Source organism: Bos indicus x Bos taurus, chromosome 13 (assembly GCF_003369695.1).
Source record: "Bos indicus x Bos taurus breed Angus x Brahman F1 hybrid chromosome 13, Bos_hybrid_MaternalHap_v2.0, whole genome shotgun sequence".
NCBI classification, from domain to species: Eukaryota; Metazoa; Chordata; class Mammalia; order Artiodactyla; family Bovidae; genus Bos; species Bos indicus x Bos taurus.
In genome coordinates this window covers 59,156,312-59,173,522 of record NC_040088.1, presented here as the reverse complement: position 1 = coordinate 59,173,522, position 17,211 = coordinate 59,156,312, and the positions used below count along the sequence as shown (strand labels likewise).

At 47.9% G+C, this 17,211-nt stretch overlaps 1 protein-coding gene and 2 long non-coding RNA genes across 3 annotated transcripts in view; 2 read left to right on the top strand and 1 right to left on the bottom strand.

The window, feature by feature from the left end:
• The window catches only part of LOC113903591, a 331,888-nt gene extending 316,687 nt beyond the window's left edge, over positions 1–15,201 (bottom strand). The window contains exon 1 of the long non-coding RNA XR_003514196.1: positions 15,121–15,201. This is a non-coding gene — a long non-coding RNA (uncharacterized LOC113903591). The remainder of the gene's footprint in view (positions 1–15,120) is intronic.
• Positions 10,278–13,780, top strand: LOC113903592. Its single transcript, XR_003514197.1, has 3 exons — positions 10,278–10,627; positions 12,657–12,776; positions 13,465–13,780. It is a non-coding gene; the product is annotated as an uncharacterized LOC113903592 (long non-coding RNA).
• PTF1A (pancreas associated transcription factor 1a) lies at positions 14,751–16,823 on the top strand. The gene is made up of 2 exons (XM_027559978.1): positions 14,751–15,838; positions 16,260–16,823. Exons 1-2 carry the CDS (start codon positions 15,061–15,063, stop codon positions 16,460–16,462), a joined length of 981 nt encoding a protein of 326 aa, XP_027415779.1. The 5' UTR covers positions 14,751–15,060; the 3' UTR covers positions 16,463–16,823.
• The last annotated feature ends 388 nt before the right edge of the window (positions 16,824–17,211 follow it).

Here is a 17,211-nt window from a genome sequence, read left to right as displayed (position 1 = left end):
TGAGGGCGTGGGGAGGATGGCTTCAGGACGATTCAAGCGCATAACATTTATTGTGCACTTTATCACTATTACATCAGCTCCACCTCATATCATCAGACATTAGATCCTGGAGGTTTGGGACCCCTGTCCTGTGTTAAGGCACAGAGTCTCTCTGATCCCCAACATTTAACACAATGACTGAACATAGTTGATGCATAAAACATCTTTCTCAAAGAGATCAATGAATTAAGCCTTAAAATAGGGTGCCTTTACATTTTCTCAGTATTTCCATGTTGCTTTTAACTTTGTATGCTTTTAACATGACATGACAATTCAGCTTGAAAAAGTGTAAGTGATTGGCACATATAGACTAAGACTCTCTAAAGTGAACAAGATGTTCCATTGGGATACAGGAAAACATTTAGAATACCTAATATAGTTATAGGAGAAGGCAATGGCACCCCACTCCAGTACTCTTGCCTGGAAAATCCCATGGATGGAGGAGCCTGGAAGGCTGCAGTCCATGGGATCCCTGAGGGTCGGACAGTGACTTCACTTTCACTTTTCACTTTCATGCATTGGAGAAGGAAATGGCAACCCACTCCAGTGTTCTTGCCTGGAGAATCCCAGGGATGGGGGAGCCTGGTGGGCTGTGTCTATGGGGTCGCACAGAGTCAGACACAACTGAAGTGACTTAGCAGTAGCAGCAATATAGTTATACTCATCTTCCTAAAATTTCTCTTGGTATGGGGCATGTTTACAAATGTAATGTGTGCATGCTACATTGCTTTAGTCATGTCCAACTCTTGGACCCCATGGACCATAGCTTGCCAGGTTCCTCTGTCCGTAGGATTCTCTAAAGCAAGAATATTGGAGTGGGTTGCCATGCCCTCCTAGAGGGGACCTTCCTGACCCAGGGTTCGAACTCACATCTCATGTCTCCTGCACTGGCAGGCAAGTTGTTTACCACTAGCACAGTGTATTAATACAGTCTTATTTCTATGTGATTTTCTATACATAAATAGATAAATTCACTGGTAGAGTGGATAATAAAAAATGGTAATGATAAGGTGTTACAGACTCAATGGGCATGAGTTTGAGTAAACTCCAGAGACAGTAAAGGACAGGGAAGCCTGGTTTGCTGCAGGCCATGGGGTCGCAGAGACAGACATGACTGAGTGACTGAACAAAGGTGTGCTAATCCTCCCCCCTCCATGGACACACAGAATACTTCTCTCTCCTTATTTGCTAACATCCCAAGTACTAACTGGGAATATGGTCACTGAACTCAAGACCACATTTGTCACCTTCCCTTGTAGCTAGATGTGGCCATGTGATGGCTCAGGCCAACTGAATGTGAACTGCAGTGCTATATGCAACGTTCAGGCCATGATCTTGAAAGGCGCATACCCTTTCTGTTTCCTTCTTCTTGCTGGCTGGGATGCAGACATAATGGCAGGAGCTGGAGCAGCCATTTTGGACTCAGGGTTTGAAGCCATGTTTCAGGAAGATAGAGCAACAAATTACAAGGAAGTTTGATCCTACCCCCTAGGCATTTAGCCCTCATATAAACTTCAGATTGCTTATGCTTGGACTTTTACTAGAAAGACAAAAATGTTATATTGTCTTTATATATTTGTTACAGAAGCCAGAACTTTATCCAGAATAATGCAAGGTTTGTGGTAAAAATAAAAAGGAGATCAGTCCTGGGTGTTCTTTGGAAGGAATGATGCTAAAGCTAAAACTCCAGTACTTTGGCCACCTCATGCAAAGAGTTGACTCATTGGAAACGACTCTGATGCTGGGAGGGATTGGGGGCAGGAGGAAAAGGGGACGACAGAGGATGAGATGGCTGGATGGCATCACCGACTCGATGGACATGAGTTTGAGTGAACTCTGGGAGTTGGTGATGGACAGGGAGGCCTGGTGTGCTGCAATTCATGGGTTCGCAAAGAGTCGGACACGACTGAGCGACTGAACTGAACTGAGCTGAACTTTTTAAATGATTCCTTTATACAGACAATTTGGGCTCAAGATGAAAGCTACCAATGGTATAGAACCTTTCAGGTTTTTTCTAATGCCTATGATATTACCTTTTATTCACATCATTTCCTCTTGTACTTTATAGACATTTAATAAAAACGTATTCAATACTGTAAGGTATACTTGAAAGTTGGTACAAGAACAGAGTATTAATGTTCCCACTATAATAGCAAAAACAACAGGATGTGTTAACTCACCTTATTTAGGTAAACATTTTGCAATATATGCATATATCAGATAATCACACTGAACACATTATGATGTTATATGTCAATTATATTTTTATAAAGCTTGAGGGGGGAAGGAAAAAAACCTATTGGTTAACCCACTGAGTATAGAGGGAAACAGAATGAAACTGGCATTTTTTGAGTGCCTACTTTGTATCAGATATTTTACATACATCACTTCCCACAGCAATCCTTAAGGTAGATATTATTTCTTCCCATATCTATAGCCAATGAAACTAAAGCTCAGCAAGTTTAAATAACATATACAGTAAAACACAACTGGAAGAAGTAGAGCAGATACTTGAATTTGAACTCAGAACTATGTGAGTCAAATGTTCACGCCTGTCCATCCCCACGCAAAAATATTTCAAATACTTCCTCTTCCAAACTGTCAGACTCTTCCTCCTGTCTCTTTCCCTTTCTAATTCTGCTCCATGTCCTTTTTACTTTACTCCCTGCCCCCTTTCCTCTCTGCCGTTTAATCCCTCACCTGAAGTCAAACATGTATTTGATAATCACGTAGAACAGTATTCCTCAAACTTGACTCCGAATATATGTATGCATTTATATGTGTGTATACACATTTATATAACACATAGATGCATATATGTCCTTATATATAATCCCCACACTTTCCATAGACAAATAAAGCAAATCAACAACAAGAAGAGTGTTCATGAGTCCTGCATGTCAGCTTAAATGATCATTAAAATGAAATCGGTGAAGGATAAAGAAGATGTGTATATATACACAATGGAGTACTACTCAGCCATAAAAAAGAATGAGATAGTGCCATTTGCAACAACATGAATGGACCTGGAGATTATCATACTAATTGAAGTAAGCCAAAGACAAATGTATGATATCACTTATATGTGGAATCTAAAAAAATGATACAGGTGAACTTACTTACAAAATAGAAATAGACTCAGAGAAACAGAAAACAAACTTATGGTAACCAAAGGGGAAAGGGGAGGATGGACTGATTAGGAATTTGGAGTTAAAATATACACACTACTATGTATAAAATAGATAACCAACAAGGACCTACTGTATAGCACATGGAACTATACTCAGTATCTTCTAATAGTGGATACTTCTTCTGGATTCTCTTCTACAATGGAAGAGAATGTAAAAAATGAATGTATATATCTATATATACATCACCTTGCTGTATGTACACCTGAAACAAGCACAACATTGTAAACTATTTCAATAAAAGATTTAGACAGAATTGCTTAAATATTTGCAGACATAATATTGGTATAAACCCTTTATGTGTGTTTTTCATATATAACTACAAAACTAAACACATTAAAATAATTTTAAATCTTCAAGTCCATAAAATTCTAATTAACGTTAATTTAATGTGATATTTGTAATGACATTTGCCCCTTACAAAGCTGACATGATGTTGGTCCCAATCTTCAGCCCACTTTGGGTCTCATTTATTTCTCCACCAGTTTAATTAAACTACCGTGATAGCTTTGTTTATCTAGCTTGTTTTGTAGTTATTTGGTTTCTTGGCACCAGCACAACGTCTGTATATCTTCTTTAGGCCAGAGCAATTAAAACAGACTGGCCCCACCACAGTCTTCCCTTGGAGGAGGAAATGGCAGTTCACTCCCATATTCTTGCCTGGAAAATGCCATGGACAGAGGAACCTGGTGGGCTATAGTCCATGGTGTTGCAAAGAGTCGGACATGACTGAAGCAACTTAGAACATAAAGCACACACCACAGTCTTAAATATAAATTCAGGTTCCGACTTCAAGTTCAAGGTAGGGCTAAGTTTTCGGGTGGCCATTCAGGTGGACCAGAATATGCTCACCCTTTGTTGTCAGTGTTTTTTAAGATTATCATCTCCATGGATGAAACTGGAGCCTATTATACAGAGTGAAGTAAGCCAGAAAGAAAAACACCAATACAGTATACTAACACATATATATGCAATTTAGAAAGATGGTAACAATAACCCTGTATACGAGACAGCAAAAGAGACACTGATGTATAGAATAGTCTTATGGACTCTGTGGGAGAGGGAAAGGGTGGGAAGATTTGGGAGAATAGCACTGAAACATGTATACTATCATGTATGAAACGAGTCACCAGTCTAGGTTCGATGCACGATACTGGATGCTTTGGGCTGGTGCACTGGGACGACCCAGAGGGATGGTATGGGGAGGGAGGAGGGAGGAGGGTTCAGGATGGGGAACACATGTATACCTGTGGCGGATTCATTTCAATATTTGGCAAAACCAATACAATATTGTAAAGTTTAAAAATAAAATAAAATTAAAACCAAAACAAAACAAAAACACATTACTATAAAATATCACTAAATGTATATTTTAGATATATATGAATATCAAATTAGTCATAGAGTCTTATCTTCAAAATTTAAAAATATATTTCAGGCTTACCTGAAAAAAAAAAAAGATTATCATCTCCAGGGACTTCCCTGATGGTCTAACGACTAGACCACGTTCCCAGTGGCTAACGACTCCTTGCCCCCTATGCAGGGGGCTCATGTTCGATCCCTGGTCAGGGAACTAGATTCCGCATGCCAAGAGTTCACATGCCACAACTAAAGATCCCACATGCCACAACTAAAACCCGGTGCAGCCAAGTAAATAAATATGTCTAAAAAAACAATTACCATCTACACATGGTCACAAGATCGGGGGAAAAAAGTTGTAATTGGACTTCCCTAGTGGCCCAGTGTATAACAATCTGCCTTCCAATGCAGGGGACCTGGGCTCAATCCTTGGTCAGGGAAGACCCCACACGCCTTTGGGCAAGGAAGCTGGTGCACCACAGCTACTGAGCCTGCACTCTAGAGCCGCTGCTCCGCAACAAGAGAAACCACAGCCATGAGAAGCCCATGCACTGCAACTAAAGAGTAGCCCTCGTGCAGCAGATGCAGAGCGGCCAAAAGTAAGTATATATTTTTAAAAGTTATAATTAACTTGTGAAGCCTTCCTTTGAGAAGTATGGATCTGCAGAAATGAGAGAGGTCCAGTGATAGGACCCTCCCCAGGAAAATCAAACTCCTGGGTATGGAAAGCGTCCTTTAGTTATGAAGAGGGAAAAGTCTATAAATACGAGCCATTGATTACAGAGGCAGGGGTGGATTACAAAGTGACAGCTTTCTGTAACAAGCCTGGCTAGTTTTTCCTTGCAGGTAAGGAAAGGTGTCTGGCTTCTCTCTGCAGGGCTGGTGAGGATACAGGAGTAAGAAAGGAATTCCAGCTCTTGCCCTGTTCCTGCCTTCCAGGCCCTGGTATTTGTTCAGCTAACCAGTGTCTCTGGGGAGGACAATGCAAAAGAGAAGCAGCAGAGATGGGCCTGCGTGAACGCCCCCAGCTAAGGGCTGGCATCCTGCTCCATGCCTTCCCAGGCTTTGCTGTGGGGGCATCCTCTGTGAATGGACCACTTTTCCAGCCCCCTCCCCCGCCACTCATAACCAAGAGCATTAGCAAGACACTGTCACCAGGCCTAATCCAAACTGCCTCCCACAGCTGTGAGAACAGCTGAATAGAGATCCAGTGCTTCTTCCAGTGTCTGTGGTGAGTCAATCTCCGTGTTGGGTGATAGATTTGTTGATGTTTGCTGTTGTTCTTATTGTTTAGTTGCTCAGTCATGTCCAGCTTTTTGTGACCCTATGGACTGTAGCCCGCCAGGTTCCTCTGTCCATGGGCCTCTCCAGGCAAGAATACTAGAGTGGGTTGCCATTTCCTTCTCCAGGGAATCTTCCAGACCCAGGGATCGAACATGCATCTCCTGAATTGGCAGGCAGATTCTTGATCACTGAGCCACCCGGGAAGCCCTTGTTGATATTGATCCACTATAAATCCAGGAGATCGCATAGAGGTGGGTGAAGCCAAGAGGAATGACTCCTACTTGACTAATGACTCCTATGTGTACTTAATGATACATTCCCATCCACTCCACCAATGTTTACTGAGCCTACAAACCTGCTTTGTGTTAGTCACTCAGTCGTGTCCGGCTCTTTGTGACCCCATGGGCTGTAGCCCTCCAGGTTCCTCCATCCATGGAATTCTCCAGGCAAGAATACTGGCATGGGTTGCCGGTCCCTTCTCCAGGGGATCTTCCCAACCCAGGAATCGAACCCAGGTCTCCTGCATTGAAGGTAGATTCTTCACCATCTGAGCCACCAGGGAAGCCCAACAAACCTACTGCTGCTAAATAAATAAATGAGCAAATAAATAAAGTCAGACAAACACTACTCTGTGCCCAGTGCTGAGTAGGTGTTTGTATTTGTTAACTCACTTAATCCTCACAATAACCCGATGAGGTAGTTGTGTTTTTTTTAAGATGTTTTAAAAATGTGGACCGTTTTTAAAGTCTGTATTGAATTTTTTACAATATTGCTTCTGTTTTTTATGTTTAGTTTTTTGACCTCAAATCTCATAGCATCTTAGCTCCCTGACCAGACTCTGAACCTGAAACCTCTGCATTGGAAGGTAAAGTCTTAACCGCTGGACCACCAGGGAAGTCCTGAGGTAGCAGTGTTATATTAATAATTTCTTCTTGTATATGCAGGCGTGGAGGCTCATGGATGTTAGCTAACTTGCCCAAACAGCTAGTCAGTGGCAGAGCAGCTGGAATCCAGGCAGCCAGGCTTTGGAGCCTATACTTATGAGCTCTGTGCTTCCCAGCCTCTCTGGGGGGCCAGTGGATAGTGGGATGCCCTTTTCTCTGCAACAAAAATAGGCTCAAACCTCTAGCAGGGTCCAATCTGAGAGGGGTCCTGTGGTGGCAAAACCTGAGGCCTGGGGACTTCCCCGGTGGTCCAGTGGCTAAGACTGCATGCTCCCAATGCAAGGGGCACGGGTTCAATTCCTGGTCAGGGACTAGGTCCCATGTGCCACAATTAAGACCTGGTGCAGCCAAATAAATAAATAAATATTTTTAAAAAACCCACCTACGGTCTGTGTAGAGTGCTTATGTCTTGGAATGTTCAAGCATAAAAACTGTATTCCAGACTTATAGGCAACTTTTCTAAATAACTGGAATTGCTTTCCAGGTGGTGCTAGTGGTAAAGAACCAGCCTGCCAGTGCAGAAGACCTAAGAAATGTGGGTTCAATCCCTGGGACAGGAAGATCTCCTGGAGAAGGACATAGCAACCCACTCTAGTATTCTTGCCTGAAGAATCCCATGGACAGAGGAGCCTGGAGGGCTACAGTCCATAGTGTTGCAAAGAGTCAGACAGGACTCAGTGACTGAGCATATACACACTTGACTGATAGTAGGCACGTGCCTGCTTGAACTGTGCACAGGCCAGCCTGCTGCTGCTGCTGCTGCTAAGTCGCTTCAGTCATGTCCGACTCTGTGCGGCCCCATAGACGGCAGCCCACCAGGCTCCCCCGTCCCTGGGATTCTCCAGGCAAGAACACTGGAGTGGGTTGCCATTTCCTTCTCCAATGCATGAAAGTGAAAAGTGAAAGTGAAGTCGCTCAGTCGTGTCCAACTCTTCACGACCCCATGGACTGCAGCCCACCAGGCCCCTCCGTCCATGGGATTTTCCAGGCAAGAGTACTAGAGTGGGGTGCCATAACGGGCCAGCATACACTTCTTCAAGTACAGATTAACCTGGCTGAGGGAAAGTTTTGCTCTAGGTAGGATTTTAAGAAACAAGAAAAAATGCCACTGTAATACCCTATATCTTCAGGACCACTGTAAAGAGTGAAAGCTAAGGTATCATTGAGAAGAGGTAGAAAAATTTCCAAGGGAATCACAATCAGTGGTCTGCTAGGCAAGGAAGAAAGTCAGCCCACAAGTGGAACACATAGGCTATTCTGAGAGATACTCAACTGTCAATTCTTAGGAGTGGTCCTTCAAGTGAAAATGAAATTATCCGATGGTAAAGTCCTACAATGAACCATCATGCCACCATTAAAACCTGTCTGTTAAAGTAAAGATACGGGGAAATGGTGATGAGAGATGGTCAAGTGAAAAGTGCAAGACATGAAACTAAAAACACCAGAGGAAAGAGACCAAAATGTTAGCAGCAGTCACATGGAGTCTGTGGACCATGCAAACAATGTGGTGGGTTTAACGAATAATTTAAAATTTCTTTTAGGACTTCCCTGGTAGTCCAGTGGTTAAGAATCTGCCCGACAATGCGGGGAACATGGGTTCGACCCCTGGACTGGGAAGATATCACGTGCTGCAGGATAACTAAGCCCGTGCACCACAGTTACTAAGCCTGTACTCTAGAGCCTGGGTTCCAAAACAAGAGAAGACACCGCAGTGAGAAACCTGCATACCACAACTAGGGAGCAGGCCCTGCTCGCCACAGCTGAAGAAAGCCCGAATGCAGGAATGAAGACTCAGCCAAAATGATTTTTTTTCTTTTTTAAAGAAAAAGTCTATCCATTAGCCACTCAGTTCCTTTCTCAGTGCAGCTAATGTCATCAGTTTCTGGCATCTCCATCTAGAGATATTGGATGGCTGCATAAACAAATGCTTTCACATATACTCACTGCCTTCTTTTTTTTTTAATGCAAAAATACTAGCTATTCTTGTTCCTTTCACTTTAATGATGTATCCTGGAGATCATTTCACATTGTTACATCAAAAGCACTCTTATTCTGTTATGGCAGCTGAATATTCCACAATACGTGCATGCTAAGTGGCTTCAGTCGCGTCTGACTCTGTGACTCCATGGTCTGTAACCCACCAGGTTCCTCTGTCCATGTGATTCTCGAGGCAAGAATACTGGAGTGGGTTGCTGTGCCCTCCTCCAGGAGATCTTCCCGACCCAGGGATTGAACCCATGTTTCTTACATCTTCTGAAATGGCAGGAGGGTTCTTTACCACGAGTGCCACCTGCAAAGCCCAAATATTCCACAATATAGAACCATAATTCACTTAAGGCCCTATGGATGGACATGAAACAAACAAACAAACAAAAATTACAGCTTTAAAGAGAAACAAACAGAAAAAAGCTCCACATTTCTATTAATTTTATTTTATTTTATTTTTTTTGCCTTCTCACTGCTCACCATGGAGGCCAAAACACAGAAGTCTGATTATAATGACCTGCAATGTTTACCTTACTAAAGACCAAACACCTTTTGGAATAACAAGACTGAAGGACAAAGCTCAGAAGCTTTATTCATCAAACAAACCATGGCATGCCAGAAAACACTTATTTGGAGAAGTATATCAGCGTTTTGGTGTTTCTCCCTCCAAAGATTAATGTTTAACGATGGGAAATGCAAGAAGGAATGTAGTGGGTGTTGGGTGTTGGGCTTTTCACTCTGTTTAATGGCAGCCATGGCAGCCGTGTGCGTCCTGCCCTCATTCCCAGGTGGGACACAGCTCAGCTTCTTCTTCTTCTTTATTTTTTTAAGGCTGAGTAGCTTCAGAGTGGATAATGTCTGATGGAAACCCTGGAAAACAATGCTGACACCTCCCCCCGCCCTCGTGCTGGAAATCCACATTTCTGCTCTTGTGGCTCCATGGTGCCAGCTGTATCACTCCGGGATGCTGACTGAGTCTTTCTGAATCTAACTGCTTGCAAACAATCAAAACACCTGACCAGTTCATCTCCCAGAGCTGTGTTAGCAAACAAGAGGGTCCATGTGAAAATCACATTTCATCAGCTACATTCAGTGTAGAGACAGAGGAGGGGCAGGAAGATGCTACGTAAGGCAGGTGAGATATGGAGTCAGCCAGCCTGGGCGGAATTTGGTCCCCTTCTCTGACGGGCCGTTGTAGCCCTAGGTTTATGGCCGAGTTTCTTCTGTTCAGTGGTTGAAATAAGGAGGATGTCCTCCAGCAGCATTTTGAGGACAAGGGATAGCCCTCCAAAATGCTCATCTCCATCTTTTCTACCTTTGTATTATTCCTTCTACCCATCTTATGATAAACATAAGAGCTTCAGACCAAACCAAGGAGCTCAGGCTAGTAGGGTAGAGAAGGCAATGGCAACCCCCTCCAGGACTCTTGCCTAGGAAATCCCATGGACGGAGGAGCCTGGTAGGCTACAGTCTATGGAGTTGCACAGAGTCAGACACGACTGATGTGACTTAGCAGCAGCAGCAGCAGGCTAGTAGGAAGGACAGTGGAAAGCCAGGGAGAGGGACTTCCCTCGTGGTCCAGGGGCTGAGACTCAGGGCCCAGTGTCAATTCCCGGTGGGGGAGCTAGATCCCACATGCTGCAACTAAGACTTCGCATGCCGAGACTAAAGACTCCACATGCTGTAACTAGAAGAACTAGCACCCTTGTGCTGCAACAAAGATTCCACGTACAGTAACCAGACCTGGTGCAGCCAAACTGATTGATTTAATGCAAGAAATTTTAAAAAGAAAACCAGAGAGAAGTCACTGTGGCATTGGAAGACACGGTAAGTTAATAAAGGGTAAAGTAAAGAGAAGATGAGGAGGATGATAGGTAGGCAGGGCTAGTTCAAGGAAGGCCTTTGAAGTCATGTCAAGGAGTCTGGCCTCCACTAGGCCAGTCCTTTCCAGGATGGAATAAGATGGCACCTGATCAGAGTGCACTTTCTGAGTGGAAAAATCATCCATAATCTATATAACGTGACTTTGGGGGGCAGAGAAAGTCCCATGAGCCCATATTTACTTCTGTATTCTTTGTCTTCTGCTGGAAATTGCACCATTCAGTGATTCCTTTCTCAGCACATCAGAAGGTGTGGTGATATCCACAGTGTGGCCAGGACTCTGGAGAGGGCAGGAAGGTGGTGTGTGGTAGTCTGGGCTGGCTCAGAATGGGACCCAGACCGATTACATTGCACATCAATATAAATTCACCTTTTATGAGTCTGTTCTCAGCAGCCAGTGGAACCAGCACTAGGCTGGCATGGACTGGGATTGATAGTAACCTGCTGTGTGACCTTAGGGAAGTCACCAGACTTTTCTGGGCTTCAGAGGCCTTTCAGCATCATCATTCCCATGAGGGTGGGTTGATGAGGGCCCTCAAGTGAAAAGAGAAAGTTTTCATAGAATGAGGGAGGGGAATGGTAAAGAAAGGGGAAACAAGACACTTGTGAGGACAATTCAGCCACCTGGTATCACCTCTGTGTTCAAGAGTGGGGAACGGGAACAATTTAGGTCAATGAGAAATTAACATGGACCCATTTTCAAGTTGGGAGACAGACCATGAGTCACACCTGCTTGCAAGCACTAAGTGAGGAGCATGGGACGCTGGTGGGGAGACAGCTGCACCCTATTTCTCCTGCAGGGAGGACACGTGCCAAGGAGTGTCCAGCACTGTGGAGCCATACGAAGGTGGGGCAAAGGATGGAGAACCTGGAGCCCCAGCCTTTATGGCTGTTTTGTAGAGAATCCATTCTGGGCAGGAGACAGGGATCTGGGCTCCAACCCTCCAGTTATGGTTCTGAAAAGCCAGGGGAAGACTCTAGAAATGTTTTCTGGGAAAGCAAGGAGCAAGTATTCAGGTCGGTAACTCCTGGGACAGAGAGAGAGCTGAGAGAGACAGAGATGATGGACACAAGGGCAGACGGACACAGCAATGCCCCACAGCCCTTGCCAGACATTCTCCTGAAACTGAGAAGCTTAAAGATGGCCTGAGGCTTCTGGCAGCCCCAAAGGCAGTGCGGTAGGAGCCTTCTGGGCCTAGGAGGACAGGTGCCACTGAGAGATTTGAAAACAATCTCAAGGCTTCACCAGGATCTGACCCTAAAAAAAGAGTCAAGCACCTCACCACTGTCCAACCTTAGGGGCCAGATGTTATTTCATACTGAGGCAGGAACAAGGTTAGGGTACGTCTCTCTTGAGGACAGAGGGTCAGAGAGAAGCTTCGGGCTTAACAAAGGGTGTAGAAACTTTTAGCTCTGGGACCAGCCCTGTCCATCTGCCCTGAAGTACCTGAAACCTTGCGTTCTTGTTCCATTCCACACTCGACCAGTGCCTAGAGGACCCGGGGTGTGCAGAACTGGGGCGGGTGGGGGGTGGGGGTGGGCAGCGGTGCGGGGGAGGAATGAGAGCTGGAGTCTGGAGTCTGTAGAGGGCTCTGTCCCAGCCATCTCCTCCGCCAACCTGTTGCTTCGAGAGGCAGAGGGCAGCCATCCACACTTTTGTGACCTCCAGTGACCCAGAGAAAATTCCCTTTATTATCAGTGAAGCCTTTCTTCTTTTTAGTAGAGAAAAGAACAATCATGTCTTACTTAAGGACAGAGTGTGTGTGTGTGTGTGTGTGTGTGAGAGAGAGAGAGAGAGAGAGAGAGAGCATGCCAGCCCACACCAGCACCCCAGTATCAACATCTGCAGGCCTGACCCTTGCTTCCCCAAAGGACAAGTCAGCAGACAGTTCTCTAAGGGAAAAAATGGTGGGGGTGGGGAGGGAAAGGGCAAGGAGGGAACAAGTGACTATCTTTTCTTTTCCTCTTCCTCCAGGCTCATCTATGTAGCCCTAGAAGCTGCCCAGAACCTCCACACTAGCTCTGCTCAGCTTCACAGGACAGTAAACTTTCCCACCAGCACTGGACGTGCCCATTGTTCACTTGGGTGCCCTAGGTAAAGTTCTGGGCCCTTCTATAAACTCATCAAGCATATGGAAGATGATTTTCTGTGGACTCTGACTGTTAAAATCACACTGGGTATAAAGATCCCCCAAATGTACGCTTACAGACTCCCTGTGTCCCCCAGCCCCCGCTCCCTGACATATGCATGGCACAAACATTTTCTCAAGAGCCATTATATCCATCAGAGAAGGTCTCTCAGCCTCTTAAAGAGAGCCTATGTAGGCTGGAACCCCAGTCTTTCCTCCACTGAATGATTATCAATACTTCGGATAAGGCTTTGAAGTCTGGTTATTCGCTATGCCTCCAAGTCCTCAGATTGATCCAAGAGCATGTCCCTACTGGGTTTTAATCTAACCAAGTGAGGGGAGGGGAGGAAGGGCCACCAACAGCTGGCTAGATCTCGGGTCTTGAACTCCTCTTCCCAAACAGCTTCCCTTTCGTTGAGGTGAGAAAGATAAATCTAAATACAGGAAATTGCAGCCCAGTCTTGAACACAGGAAAACTGTCCACATTTGCCTCAGTTTAACTTAATCACCTCACTAGGAAGGATGAGCTAACAAAGGAAGGAACTTACTGGAAAACAGTAAGTCTTTGGGTTAAAATTCTCTGTGTCCTTGGTGGTTCAAGGTAATCTCTGGTGTTCTTATGTATCTTTTGCCCTTAACTTTTTTTGGTTTCAGGATTCAGTTAAACACAATGTAAATGTCTAAAACCAGGATGCGCGTTAAAATCGCTGTTCTATAAGACATGGACCTGGCTTTTGAGAGGAGTTCAAACACCCACTAGAAGAAGCCTCTGGTGGGACAAGTGTCTGAAAAAGGAAGCGGCTGACTCAGGAAGGCGGTGGCTCTCTGTCTTCTGTTGAGAGAACTCGCGCGGTCGGCTGCACTTCTGAACCCTCTGGAATTTGGCTTTTAACAGAATTGCCTCGACCTTGGAAGTGTTTGTTACTTTTCAACTGAGGAATTCGAGTTGCATCGCTGTCTGTAATACTGTCATGGGCCAGAGCACAAATGTTTTGTGTTTGGTATATATATATGTGTGTGTGTGTGTGTGTTTTAAGGTCGGGAAAGAAAGGAAAAAGTCGTTCAAGGATGGACCCGGTGGTCAGTGGGAAAGGTGAGCGACTCTGGCTTTGAAAACGGTTCACACTCTGCCCATTTACTTCCATGCCCTCTCTCGGACTGCTCCAAAGCAGACGATTCAACTGAGTCCCTTTGTATCCGGTTTTATTGCTCCGGACCCCTAGGGTCTCACAAGAAACATGCCCTGCTGAGCCGCTCTCGGAGGCGGCCTCTCCAGCGTTCCCGTTTATCCCTCGGGACGGGGAAAGGGAGGGGAAGAGAGGCCGGCCGCAGAGCACCGGGCACCGGAGTCAGGATCCTGAGCAGCGCCGGGCAGGCGCGCGCCCCTCAAACCCGCGCCGCGCCTGGAGAGGCGCCGCATCGCCTTCCAACCCCAGCGGCACACACTGCGCAAATCTGACCAGAGTCCTGGAAAGGTTCGGCGATGAGACAGAAGCCCGGAATGGAACCCAGGCCGGAGGCCCGTTCGCGCTCCGGGGGTGGGGGTGGCGAAACCCATCGCCTGAACTGTCCAGGCTGCCCGCAGTCGCTGCGCCAACCCCGGAGGAGCAGCGAGCTCCACCTGAGACTCGCTCCCGCCGTCTGGGACGCGGACGCGCCCCGCTAGGGCGTTTTGTGGCTGCGCCGAGACGGGGCGGAAGAGCCTCGGGGCGGAAGAGCCCGGCTGGGCGCAGCGCGCGCCAGCGGACGGCGGCCGCCGGGGGCCGCAGGTGCCCCTGGAGCCGCTCGCCCGGCAGGTACTCGCCCGAGGAGGGGAGGACAGGGGCGTGAGGAGCCCCGGGCCGCGCGGCCCCGCCTCCCCTTCACCCCGGGAGCTCCCTTCGGGAGGAAAGCCTCCCCGGCCCCAGCCGGCCTCCCGGCCCCCTCCCCGCCGGCACCCCGCGCTTGGTGATTGGCTGGCGCCGCGGGTCCCTGGCACGCGCCTGTGGATGTAGTTATAAGAATCCTCGCGTGCCGGCCCTCAGCTTCAGCCGGTCGCCACAGCCCTCCCCAACGCCGCGCGGGCGCCGTCCAGAGCGCAGCGGCCGCGGGCACTCCAGGGAGGCCGGGGCGGGGGGGCGGTCCTCGTTGCCTCCGGCGCCGGACCGGGAGGGCGGGGGCTGCCCGACGAGCCCGAACTGCAGCCGCAAACTTCCAGAGAACACCCCTACCCTAGGCCAGCAGTCCCCCGGGCCCTCGGCGGCGCAGAGCATGGACGCGGTGCTGCTAGAGCACTTCCCCGGGGGCCTGGACGCCTTCCCGTCCTCTTACTTTGATGAGGAGGACTTCTTCACCGACCAGTCTTCTCGGGACCCTCTGGAGGACGGCGATGAGCTACTGGCCGACGAGCAGGCCGAGGTGGAATTCCTCAGCCACCAGCTGCACGAGTACTGCTACCGCGACGAGGCGTGCCTGCTGCTGCAGTCCGCGCCTCCGGCGGCCCCCCACGCACTCGCCCCGCCGCCCCCGGGGGGCCCGGGAGAGCCGGAGGACAGCGGCGGCGGCGGCTACTGCTGCGAGGCGGGGGCGCCCCCCGGCGGTTTCCCCTACTCGCCCGGTTCTCCGCCCTCGTGCCTGGCCTACCGGTGCGCCGGAGCGGCCGCGCTGTCCCCCAGGGCGCGGCTGCGTGGCTTGAGCGGCGCGGCGGCTGCGCGGCGGCGGAGGCGGGTGCGTTCCGAGGCGGAGCTGCAGCAGCTGCGGCAGGCTGCCAACGTGCGCGAGCGGCGGCGCATGCAGTCCATCAACGACGCCTTCGAGGGGCTGCGCTCGCACATCCCCACGCTGCCCTACGAAAAGCGCCTCTCCAAGGTGGACACGCTGCGCCTGGCCATCGGCTACATCAACTTCCTCAGCGAGCTGGTGCAGGCCGACCTGCCCCTGCGCGGCGGCGGCGCGGGCGGCGGCAGGGGGCCCGGCGGCGGAGGGCGCCTGGGCGCGGACAGCCCGAGCAGCCAGGCCCAGAAGGTCATCATCTGCCACCGGGGTACTCGTAAGTGCGTCCGCCTCCCAGCTCGTAGAGGGGCGGGCGGGGGGTGGGGGGGACGGGAACGGGAAGGTCCCGGGGCGGGGGCTGGGTGAACGGACCGACCAGCTGACTGACGAACAGACAGACGGGCGGGCTGTGGGTACCCGCCACCTTGAACCGGAGTTGGCGTTTCTGAGGTTTTTCCGCCACTCTAACGGCGGCCCTGAGGGTGCGCGTCCCGGATAGACTTGCAACTTCTGGGACTGCGGGTTGAGGGCGCTGGGGGCTCGCGGGGTGGAGAAAAAGTGTTGTTCAGAGTAACCAAAGACGCCTGTCTGTCAAAGCGCCCCAAAGGGGATCTCAGAGGACCGGAGAGGCAGTGCTGGGAGCAGAGTTGGACATTCACAATCTGGTTTTTTTTTTTTCCTTCTTCTCACCTCCTCAGGGTCCCCCTCCCCCAGCGACCCGGATTATGGCCTCCCTCCCCTTGCGGGACACTCTCTCTCTTGGACTGATGAAAAACAACTCAAAGAACAAAATATTATACGAACAGCCAAAGTGTGGACCCCAGAGGACCCCAGAAAACTCAACAGCAAGCCTTCCTTCAACAACATAGAAAACGAACCGCCCTTTGAGTTTGTGTCCTGAGAAGAGTCAGACCTGCCTGAGGACGTGATTCCGTCTGTGTGCATATTGTACATGTAAATATCTATAATGTAAATGTAACTTAAGAATCACATTTTTCTAATGGCAATCAACTGTTTGTTATTTATCTATTTATTATCCTGTCGAGTTAATGAAATAGATGATCTCTTTTTAAATATATAATTTATATAATTTATCCTGATTTTCTTAAAATATGCAATAGTCTATGATCTTCCCCAGCACCTTTGGCAGAACTCTGCATTAGTGGAAGAACTCTGACCAGAAAACGTCATGCTAATTTATTGCCAGATACAGTTTATTCCTAAGCAATGTTAATAAATGCTATTCATACCGTTTTCTAAAAGTTCTTTTATACTTGATGGGTGTAGCTGTATCTTTAAAGATGAATTAACCTACTTTGTAAAAAGAAAAAGAAAAAAAAAAAAAAAACTGAACCAGAGACCCCAAACGGAGCTATACTGTAAGAGCCACCTTTTAGATTTAGCTTAAAGGGAGTGGGTTAGAGTATTAGGCCTCATTTCTCTGGGAGAGCCCTTCATCTTCATCCCAGTCCTAACACCCTAGGAAGCAAATGGGTCACGGGGTATTTGTTGCTCTCATTCTTTCAGATGAAAAAGCTAAGGCTGGGAGACATTTGACTTATCCAAGGTCATGGGCACCCTGCGTAATCATAGTGTATAAAGTGGACACTGTGGGTCCGGTGGCGACAGTGGGCTAATTTCTGGGCTAGC

What these genes read in the sequence shown, in the direction of transcription:
- PTF1A (XM_027559978.1), top strand. Translation starts at nt 15,061, where the DNA reads ATGGACGCGGTGCTGCTAGAGCACTTCCCCGGGGGCCTGGACGCCTTC. An exon ending in CATCTGCCACCGGGGTACTC is followed by an intron (nt 15,839 to 16,259) that starts GTAAGTGCGTCC and finishes TCACCTCCTCAG; the next exon opens with GGTCCCCCTCCCCCAGCGAC.